This window comes from Anopheles moucheti, chromosome 3 (genome assembly GCF_943734755.1).
Source record: "Anopheles moucheti chromosome 3, idAnoMoucSN_F20_07, whole genome shotgun sequence".
In the NCBI taxonomy this organism is placed as follows: domain Eukaryota; kingdom Metazoa; phylum Arthropoda; class Insecta; order Diptera; family Culicidae; genus Anopheles; species Anopheles moucheti.
Genome location: NC_069141.1, coordinates 78,156,299 through 78,168,315, shown reverse-complemented (window position 1 = coordinate 78,168,315; position 12,017 = coordinate 78,156,299). Strand labels below are relative to the sequence as shown.

At 43.8% G+C, this 12,017-nt stretch overlaps 1 protein-coding gene across 1 annotated transcript in view; it reads left to right on the top strand.

Moving 5' to 3' along the window:
• Window positions 1–12,017, top strand: part of LOC128303025 (zwei Ig domain protein zig-8) — a 123,740-nt gene that overhangs the window by 24,223 nt on the left and 87,500 nt on the right. Inside the window, exon 2 of the mRNA XM_053039877.1 lies at window positions 5,935–6,062. Coding sequence (XP_052895837.1) covers window positions 5,935–6,062 — 128 coding nt within the window. The remainder of the gene's footprint in view (window positions 1–5,934; window positions 6,063–12,017) is intronic.

The following is a 12,017-nucleotide window of genomic DNA, read 5'->3' as shown; positions in this document are numbered from 1 at the left end:
TTTATGTGCTTTTCCTGCGTTTGCAATTTGTCACGATTCATGACTGATCGTCATTATTTGAACCCGTTTTTTGGGGTTTACCTGCCGTTACTGTCGACACATGCGGGTAAGCAGACATGAGATAATGGACGGTTTTCCGAACCCGTGATGTTTATGGAGCGTAGGTGACAGCTTTTCATATGATGTCTTTCACCTATTGCAAGTGGTGATAGATTAGTGGCACCATTGCGTTCATTTAGGACACGAACTGACTGTGTTCAACTTCTTCTCGAGATTAGACAGACAACTCCCTTACCAAAACACAGTGATTCATCATGCTGAATTTTTGTTTTGCTTTGTTGCTTTTTTTTGTCGAGATTGACGCTACAAGTGGATCACCGCCAAAACCGCATCATCTTACACATCATAATGTGCTGTCCTGTTGTCCGGTCAGCCCAAATTTGCTGATGAAAGATGAAGAAGGTCCCAATTCGCTCTGCTAAACCGCACGTGTGCGTGCGTGTATCTGCCCAGTGTATCATCTTTCGACTAACGTTATTATAAAAGCTCGCCATTGGGGACAAAGAACGGCACCGCGCCGTGGCAAAAGACGGGTTTCCTTGCTCCCACCAATTACATCGGACTTCCCCGCATGAACAATGACGGAACAGGAAAACACACAACAAACGTCCATCCGACGTATCCAGTACGCTCCCCAATGAATAGAGCTCACTTTCTCTGCTCAAGTGTGTCTTACTGGTTGCGTCCATCGCAGCTGCCAGATGATACCCGATGGTTGGGAATGTTGATAGAAATAAACAAATAAATTGAAAAAGAAAAACGGGAAAACAATCGCACGAAAGAAAGTTTACCCACGACCGGGTCCGAACACGTCCCCCATCGCCGGGACGCGGGAGCATTGCACAAATGTAGCTTTCCCAGGGATTGGAGAAGGACAGTTTCCGGAACGTTCCGTAACGGACGTGTTACCGATACCCCCGCACACACACAAACCTTGCTTTGATTTGCTTACTTTGGACGTGTTTTCTGAGGTTGTGAGGCATGCGGAGATGATGCCAGCCGAAAAGCAAAATGAAATAAAATAAACTTCCTCTAAAACCACCCGATCAAGTTACAGCACACGATCGGCTTTCGTGGGGTAGAGTCGCACGAGACAAGGCACACTCTCGCAGCGGTCACATCATCCCGGGTTTGGTGGAAGCTTTTGTGGACATACGCGAACGGAGCATAGCAGCAAGTGAAAGCACTGAGCACAAAAGAACCGTTGCTGTGGGAATTGGATTTCGAACTTATCCTTTTACACCAAAACGACGACGACGTGTTGACACACAGGAGAGGGGGGAAACCAAATGTGAAAAACTCCTGCCCAGCGGAGGATGAGTTTGTGTGTGAGCGATTTTTTTTGTTCTCCGCTCATCTCGCACATGATGGATTCACTGTGCCTACGTTGTTGCTGTTGGTGTGCCCGTGTGCGGCCCGGTGAGCGAAAGGTGAAAAGCCGGCCGCCATGATGGAGACGCCATTAGCCGTCGAAGATCGAACGATCAATAATTGTGTTTCACCTTTTTCCCATCGAGCGCGCTCGACGCTTTCGGGGATTCCTTCGCACTCAGCAAACTTTACATCGCCGTGTTTGTGTTGACGCGCAGAAACGCAAGAAAACGAAAGTAAAATAAAATGAAATGGCCATCTTTGTTGCCGTTGTTGCGTTTCATTTGCGTCAAAGTTTTCCGTCCCCTTTCCATCGCCGCACATGAATGGAAAGTTTTCTCCCAAGCAATTACCGTTTTTTGGCCATTCGCAAAGTGTACTGATACAAATTTCGCTCTACGCCATTTATGTGTCTATATGTGTATTGGGAAAGAATAAACATTAGGGTCAGTTGATTTCTTTTTCCTGTCTCCCACCGTGGGCACCGTGGTTCGACAGCTTCCTGCTTTCTCTATTCTCTTCCTTCCCGGGGTCCCCGTCGGTTGCGTAAACAAAGCGCAAAAGTTGGGAAAATTGTTTTGAACCGATTCGAACTCTCGGGCTCGGGTAAAACTTAAAACACTTTTCAGGGCAAGGGAAGCGGATGGAGAAGGGAAACATTGCGGCAAGATTTATGATTCGATCGGCAGGAAATGTTCGCAGTTCATTATCGTCGGTGCTGTAAATTTGCGGGCGGCACTGTGCGAGTGGACGAGCACATCCAGTGCTTGGAATGGGCACAAAATGGACGCACGCACACAATGCGTTCCTCTAGCAGGGTCGTGCCCCGCGGTGAAACGGGTCGGCTTTCATGCGAAGAAAATGAGCTTTGGCAAACTTTCCATCCCCGAAAGCCAATCGTCTTATTCCGTGCGATTGGGTACGAAACTTTTGCCTAATTTACGTGTCATGGGCAGTGAATCGATTCCTGCTGCTGCTGCGGAGCATATTTGTTGTGAGACATTATTCAGTGATTTATTAGCAATTAAGTTTTATATTGTTTTGCTGCAATGTCTGGCGACAGGACACAGAGAGAAATATGTGATCGCTCCAACACATACATGATCGATATAATAATGGATTAATTGACTACAAAAACACCTACACGCTGCGTTCGCAGAGTTTGTAGAACTCGAATAGCAAAGTAATGATTCTTATTAATTTATTAGTAGTATTGAACATCAGCTAAACTAAGTAGATAACATTGTTCCTGCAAAGGATATTTTATCGTTACGAATATCGACTAGTAAAATTGAAATGGTTTCAACTTTTGTTCAGAAAATCATTTACCATTCCCTACTTTTCATGGGCATACAGAGTGTTGTATTTCGCAACGAAGAATCACTTAGTCCTTTTCTCCTCCTGTGATACCAAAACACAAGTAAAAAACTAAGAGACTCGTTCCTGAAACACGCCTTGTCGGTTTTAGTCCCCTACGTTGTTCTGACAGTTTTTGACACATGTCAATTGTCCTTTCCCAGCACACTGGGCGGCACACATTAAAATATTGGTCACAAACACAGAGCAACTACAGAAAACTTTTTTTTGGTGTAAAATCATCTCCACATAAATACTTGAATTTAATATGTAGTTGTAGTTGATAGATTAGTTCTCCTGGTCTGAGTGAATTACCTTGATCTCAGATATTAAAATTCCTTCCAAATGTAGCTCAGTGGCACCCTAGCAAGCAGTGAAACAATTTCGTTTATTGCCACTTGCAGCTCTGACATTTAAGGCCCTTCCTTCCCAACCTAATGGTTGAAGTACAAACTCATCATCGCAAAACTTTTACCAAAAAATACCCATTCTCCAAACCAGGCATCACGCTCTAAAGCAATAGCTACTAATGTTTCTGCCTTGTTAAGCAACGCACAAAATGAAATAATCCTGCCAAAGTTTTTTGCCTAGCTACACAGCTACTATTATTCATGAATATCAATTCCCACTCAATTTTAAATTCTTACATTCTTTCCCAAAACTCTTCAAACGCCAGCTTTGGCTAAATTGATCCATTCGCCACTCGTTGCTAATCGACACATTCCACGCAAACTGATATTGCTTCTCCATCATCAACCTCGCGTGCCCGGTCGGACCGGCGTGCAACTTTCGCTAACCAACTTTGGGCCCGCCCCCCCATCACAGCCTTCATTAACGCAGCGGCATTAGTGGAAGCTCGGCGATATGATGGAGCACGGCGTGACCACGGTTGGGCATATTCCTTTACACTTCATCCGCGGCTCACGAAGTGGGCGAATAGTCTGCTAATGGATATCGATTTCGAAATTTCCCAGCTCCACTTTCATCTCAATCAAGTGGCACAATCCAAGCCTGTTGTCCTGATGATCGAATGTGTACCCCCTTTCGGTCGATCGAGTTGGAGGAACGTACTCGATTGCGATTCACTTTATGTTTAAAGAAGCGTATCGAGTTTAAAGGCACAGACTGGGCCGGGAGAATGCAATTAAATACGTGCAACGCCATTCATTTCGCTGCATGGTAATGAAATGTTTGCACTTTTCCTCTTACATTGCTGCCTCTGCGTACTCGGGGTTGCTGCTGGGTTTGCTCGAAAAAAAAGCAGAACACACCACACGCCTACACGCAAATCATACTAAGCCGAGAAATACCACACTCATTTACCATCCAGCGATACGCAATTGATTCATTGAACCTCGATTATTGATTCTAAATCAACTCGACAAATTCAGCCGCTGCACTAAATTGGACCGAACGGTGTTTCGTCCTCACGGAGGCATTTCCGTGCACGCGCACCGGGAAGCACTGCTTCCATTTGCCCTTTGGTCCCGATTGGTGGTCCCCCCACCTTTCCGTACGGGATTTCCGAACCGACTCCATGCTAATACGGTGCGCAAACAAGAGCCGCACATACACAGGCTACTAATTGGAGGCATTTCCGTGCACTTTTGCCCCGCATTCCAGGCGGACCCAATTTGGACCGATAGCACTCTGGAAGCATTGCAGCACACTGCCAGCGTCAAACCAAAACTCGATCGATTAACGGACACTTTACGCCCGCTACATGGCGGCATGTAATTGTAGACGATGTAAATGGTTCGTGTCGGATTTCGAACCATTTAATTTAAAACTGCACACGAATTAAGGTGGTGGAGTGCACGATGAATTTGAAACTTCAATTGCAAACAGCACTTGGCCGAAACATGATGTAGGTGAGGTTAAAACCCATTAGGCAGGAATAAAGTTCGAAGTAATTTGGTATGAGGATGGAACACATGTGATAGAGTAACACAACTTAAGAGGAAAACGAATGAGATATCGATTTACTGATCGTTTTAAGTGAAGAATTCCTGCGAAATCCCGCTTGATGTTGAATTCAGCTTGGTAGAAATATTCGCTTTTACTTTCACCACTCCATCATTAAGCTGTACAGGGGCAGCTATACGATTTTAATTTTAAACTGAAAGCTATAATTGAATTGTTCATCCATAGCAATCACGCACGTTTTTGAAAAGTTCATCCTGAAAAAAACAGTGAGAAATAATCGTCTGTGACCACCGTTCGGTTGGATTGCAAAAATACTGGCAAAAAAAAAACCTAACCCGGGGACGAGCTTTTCCGACGTGGAAAGGGAAACGATTGAAAACGGAGCACGTTTCGCGTGTAATAGGGGAAAAATCAGCAATTTTCCTTCATCCCTTTCATGCACAGTTTCTACGCCACCACTTACTGTGTGCCTGATGGTTGAGATTCTAATTATCGAAATCTGCTTGCTCGGTTGCTTCACCATTTACCTGGCCTGGCCTCGAGGGCACACATTTACAAACGACCAAACTTCCACCATTGCAATCACTTTCCATCCCTTTGCGTAATGCTTCCGTTTTGCTGCGAGCTTCGCAGAACGGTCGACACAGGCTGTCCTATCTCTCTCTCTCTGTTGAGCTTGGTTGAGAATCCTCCCTGGACTTCGGAGCAGAATTTTCCCGCAATCGGTTGTGTGCTGGGAGAAAAAAAATCACCCCCAGCGGCAAACCACACTCTAATGACGCGCTTCGATGATAAAGATGTTACTGTGAAGGTTTTCGCGGTTGCCTTCCTGCTCGGGAGTAACTTTTCCTTGGTTGGGTACTTTAACTGGCGCTGATACTTTTACGGATGGCTGCAGAAACACGGCCCATCAGCGCAGGGTCAGCGCAGGGTAATAAATTTCCTCGAACACCTTCGACGGCGTGACGTCTAAGCGGACGGGATCCTGTCCAGAGTTGATCGTTGCTACTCACGAACGGCTCTCTGTTAGGGTAGGATCGGTATCAGTTTCGCGTATCAGCACCAAACAATTGGATGGCCATTTCAGGTTGTCTTTTTTTTATTTTTTGTCTTTACACCCCACAGTTTCATTTATCTGATTAGCGATTTGTTTCATTTAGTGTTCCGTGCTGACCGGGCCGGCTGTCTAACGATTAATTTTATCTCGCTCACCCATTGCAGACAACAAATCCATACTGGCCAACACGGACTGGAAAAAACTATGGCTAGAGTCCGGACAGCTGAGTTCGAGCGGTAGGATAGACAATCACCTCGACAGCAGCGATTCTACGCTCATAGACGACGGCGAGGTAAGCTTTCAATAGTTTCACATCTTTGATAATTCAATCAACATTTTTTACTACATGACGATAAAGTAATTAAACTCGATATTAAGTACTAGATAAATCTAACACTTAGCTAAAGTAAATATAATTTTAGTTCATCTTAAAATCTTCAATAGCAGAAGACAAAGTCAAAGTATATTCCACAGTAACTACTCTTTATTGCTCTATTGCATTAAACACAGATATATTTGTTGTCTAAAATTACTAATAATTTGTAACGTCCACCATTTTGTCATAAAATGACATTTTGAAAGTTCTCGAAATCGATGATATAAATATATATAGTTGTAATAGATTGTGGTTAATATTTATACTTTTCCGAGAATTGTTTAATCGTGTTTAAATTGTGCATTTTTATGTGTAATCTACCCATGTGGATTTTTTGAAGTTTCCTATTTTTCAAACAATTAATTTACGTTTTATTATATTTGTTTAATCAATTTGTCTAATGTTTTAATTAATTCAACTACACTATCAATTTTTTTTGGACTAACCTTTCTTGGAAGCCAAAATTACTTAATCATTTATAAACATACACCTAGTATGCTATTACAGAGAATTGTCCTTTCCCAAGGCACTTAAAGAAACTTTCCTTCGTGTTAAAGCCGCCCTTTTGAACCAATCACTACTTCAACGACACCACTTCAGCCTCATGCACTGTCGAAAGCTTATAGCCGTTTCTAATTAGAACTTTTACAGCAGCCGCGCAACAGTGCGCATCAAAATTGCGAACTAGTTTAGCCCATCATTATCCGCCTCGTTCAATACGCATCTGAAGCGGATGCCTCATTTTGCTTAATTTGCTGCCACGACGGCTGTTTTTCCTCTCCCGCACGCGTTCACAGATCGGTGGGTTTTGTTGTTCCAGCTGCTCGTTACACCGTTTAGTGTTTCCTTTCACTTTACAGCGTAACGACACGAGTACCGCACACACACACTCACTCACACTCACACGCACCGTTGTGAGGCAGGAAGTCCCGACGCTAATTACCAGGTGTTAGTCTTGCACACCTTCTTCTAATCCGCTTTTCTTAAAGAAAAGTTTCCTGCCCTGTGACACTTCACGCGTGAGGTTGGCGTGGGCTGGTGGGGGCGGGTGGCACCAGTACGCCTCAAAAGTTCTCCGGGTCCCGGGGTGGAATCACACCCGTAAATAGATAATCATCAACCCAGAACGATTTGCCCTCTGGTCGACGAATCTTTCCATCCTGTGGGGTACGTGAGTGTGCGCACACTGGCGCGAATCCTCGCGCGTACATACGCACACAAACACATACACACCCAGACGACCATTTCAAATAAGCAAAATTAATTAACATCATGTCGCCGCCTCCTCCCAGGCTGGACCGGCCGAACGGGGTGGCGCAATAGAGGCCTGGCGAAACAGACGCCCTCCCGCTTTTGCCGTTATGATGATGCCCACTGACTTACATAAGCTCGCTTGAACGGGGGAAGAAGCTTTTTATTTGCTCATCGGGCGGCTCACTCGTCGATGGCACACACATCTACGAGAGCTTCTTTGTTCAGGATCGCTCCGCTCGGTAACAGGATCCGCTTCCGAATAGGGGCCGGGGCAGGGACGGCTGGTGGGGGAAGTTGTTGTAACTTGTTTTTGTTTGCGAGCGCATAGTGGTTGCTCGAAGGCTAATGAATTCATATCTTGCCAGATTTCGTAATCGCTGTTCTCATTTTGCTTACATTCACTTACGCGTCTCGGCCCAATGTTGTGCTGTGTTCAGGGTTTTGTTGACTTAAAATGTACACGGTAAATATCTCATAGGAAAGTGCTACAATCTTACCTGGGTGAAATGTTTACTACACTTTGTATTCTGGTCAATTTTGTTTGTTTGTTTTTTATTGCGAAATGTGGTAAAGAAGCGTTTTGATTCAAATTTGATGATTATTATTGAATAAAACTATACTTTTTCATCTTCTTTTCAATTGTTTGTTGAGTCTTGTGCATATTTTTTATCTTCTTATTACTCATATACACGTTTAAAGCTTTATTTTATGCATTTTATTTACTATAATAAATGTTTAAAAGGTTGTTAAATAATAGCGAATGTAACTGCCAAAGTTTATTCACTTTTGAATATAAGTTATGATTTTACGCATCTAATTATGCTTCTATCGCACCTGAAACCTTCTTAACTACCGCCATCACCACTATCAAATCAAGACAAAAGTTCAAACCAGATCTTGCGACAGACCAAACAATTTCCCATTAACCGTCCCACCCCCGGGCCGGCAGTATCGCCTGGCCGGCAGGATGTGCCGTTGTCATTAACATTTCCGACAGCGCGCAACGCAGCTGGAATGGTCACCTTCTGGACAAAGGAAAGTTGATACAGAAGCCGGCCAGGTTCTGGGGACACCAAAAGACAAAAAAACAACAACACAACAACAACCCATACCCATACACTGAAATTACCCCCCGGGGTAAATGGTGTGCAGGGTTTGACGGCTTGAGTGACAATCTTTTGGTGCACGAGATCGAGATGAACCGGAAACGGGATGATGAGCTGAGCTGGAGAAGGTTGCCCGAATTTCCAAGGTGTGCGTTCTGGGAGGTATCTAGGTCTCATCCATCGGCAGCGAGGAAAATGGTTACCATACACACACACACACACACAGAGAAAAAACACTATTAATATATTTTCAGTCATTTTGAGACTTTTTTTCTTTTAGTAGGCGTCTTTTTTTCTCTTCTTCTCAGGATTGTGAGCCTTCCTGTCGCTCACTGACCCATGTTAAGGATTTGGACACTTTGACCGTAAAAGACCATCTCTTTTTTTTCGACTGTCATGTTGTGCGTGCGTGTCTGTGGGTGTGTGTGTGTGTGTGATAAAGGAAGACATCGATGAAAAACATCTGCAACGTGGTAGTTCACCTGGACTCCATGATGGAGTGAATGTGTCTCGCAAACTATGGCATTTATCTCACGGCGTTCGAAGCCACATTCATCCAGCTATTGCCTGGACCCTTTCCTGGGCAGGTGTTGGTCCTCCCCCCACGAAAACCTGAACAATGGTAGTTAGTTGCTTAAATGGTGCGGAAGTTCCCTGTTCCCAACATTCGCGACCTAGATCTCACGCCGACAAGAAATCCTCACAGGAAATGGTGAAGAAAACACCTTTCACCAGGATATTTTGTGTTTTTTCCCCTCTCAGACCCGTTCACGGTTGCATGATGCGGATCACGCAGTGGCCTATAGCAATGGACCTTTTACTGCTACATCCACTCGTCCGTTACGTCCTTTTCGGTCGTCTGCAATTTACAGATTTTTTTTTCTTTCCACAACACAAAATACGGCAAAATACTACGCTACAACGATAGTTCTTCGTGTGGTTATTTTTCTCGCGCCGATCAATTTATCTTCGCCACTGTGGTGTCGACATTTCAGGCTCACAGTCTCTCCCGTTGTTTCGTTACCGTGCCCTTGCGCACCGCGCCTGGGTACCTTCGTCAAATGTCGGACCGTAATTTTGGATCATTTGTCATTTAGATTTCGCTTGTTTTGTGGGTAGGGAAGGTAATTTTGTTTGTGTGCGCGTCCTTGAGGGCGTCTCAGCTTGGGTAAAGGGCGCGTACAGCATCCCCTGCATCGGCAATGCTTCCACTCCCTTCCAGGGAAGGATCGAGTTCATTGTGCCGTTAGCAATTTACTGACCCACAAATGACCGCAAACATACCCCACAGTTCGCACTACTTGAGCCTATTTACCCATCAAACGATCTCCCACCCCCTTGCAGTGGACGTGTTTGTGGTGCACAGAAAACATCCCACCCGACAAGAACAAAAAAAGGAAATTCCAAACCCCATCGAAATGTCCCCTACGTCCTAGCGAAGCAGCAATGAACGGACACTAGGATTGTGCGGTATTACGGATGGATTCCGTCTGACAGCTACCGGACAACCGCCGGAGAAAGCGTAGGGATGAAAGTCAGACAAAACACATCAGACACCCCCCTGGCAGGCATCAGCAGCGTGATGAAAAGGGAAAGCACTCACTCGTCAACCGTTTGATGTCTCGGGTGCTGAACAATCAGTTACATCTTTTTTTTTCTCCTCTTGCTTACTTACGGCTGCACGAACCGAACGATCGAGACACAATCTGCGCTTGGATGCTAGGTGCACACACGTGGCGGGGAAATCAATTTCTCCATTTTCTGCTCAATTGACCATGTATGGGAAAGTTTTGCCTATGCTAGCTAGAAGCTCCATTATCGAACGCCATGGTACGACTTCCGGTACCAGCAGATTTGGTGTTCAGTGCTGGTTTACTGGAGAAGCGATACGATTGATCCGATCGTTCGCGATTAGTTCCTCAGTGACAGTACGTTAACCTACGTTTTGCATTACAATCATGCTAATTGTATATTGAGGTCTGTTATAGTGTGTTAAATATTATATTTTTCGTTAAACACTCAATGAGCTGAGCTTTTGAGGTATTTATCGGCACACTGCAGTTAGCTCAGATGTTATCCTTTGATATGGTTTTATACTTATACTAGTATGGCACAAAGGATATGGATCTGCAAATATAAAGGATCTGGCGGAAATTTAGGAAATTTAATCTGAAGAAGCAGATGACGAAGTGTTCGAGTAAATAAAGAATTAAAATAAACACATTTAAGTCGTTGTTATGTCCAACAGGAGATAGTGAGAGTTTTGACAAAGGAATTAAAGAGGAATATGAGGATATGAAAACCAACAGATCCTGTTTTACCATTGTAGGTCGTCCTTCGAAGAATGTGTGAGAAAATAAAAGGTAGATTAATTTAAAAGAATGGGGTTAAAAAAAAGGATTTGGTACAATGAGCTATGTCAGGGTATTGACAACACACAAAAACCAACAGATTTTTTTTGTCGTATTAAAAATATTAAAATTTTTATTCAAGTTTTATTTATTTATTTAGTTATCTTTTATTATTTTATTATTGTTATTATTTTTTTATTCTTATTTTTTTTATTTTATTTTTAACTTTTTAATTTTAAAAATATTACATGGAATAGCAATGCGTACATCATGAGAAAATTTAATTAAAAATATTCATAAATTAAAAAAAAATCCAAAATGGGATATATGCCTCATAAACGCTTCAATCAATTTTTGTGTTCTGATTCAAACAGAACATAATCGTACAAAATAATACCCCAAGACATATGGTAATTCAATTTCCGAACATTGCAATGCCATTCGACACGGATGGAACACTTTGATGCGCTGTACTTCAGATCGAAAGTGGTGCGAAATGGGTTACAAACCATCAAATTATGATAACTGCATGTAATTTAAAATCCATTCGCCATCCCAACACCGCCACAGCAACGTCCCAGAGCCCCACTGTGAGTGATTTCCCTTTGTAATGTTTTACATCGCACTGTTCGGATGTAGAGCACACCCGATGGTTTTCGCCCTGCTACCCCCCGGAGGGTGTGTTTGAATGGTAAAAATTAATTACAAATTTTCCTACCCCTTCCCGAATTTACCCCTTGCCCCCACGCGTCTCCATCCCCACCAAACTCACCCGCTCACATATAAGAGCAAATGCCTACATTCGCGTCGATCACCGACCGTTGAATTCTTCTACCGTAGCTTGTTGTTGATTTTCGGCAAAAACAACTGCCGAAACCGATGCTTGTAATGCGGTGCTAACGAAATGATGTTTCACGGTTTGTTTATTTTAATAGCTCTTTCAGCGGGTGTTGTTTTTCGCTGCCGAACTAAAACAAGACAAGCACCACCACCGCCCCGGTTACACGGCTGGAACGGATTGTTTTTGCGGGGTGTGTCAGCCTGCGGAGTCGGGACGGTCGGGAATTAAATAACTAGTAACCGGAAACAAATGATGTCACTCGGGCGTTACTACGCGAACAATTTCCCCTTTTCGCGTGGAACACAGTCCACTTACACGC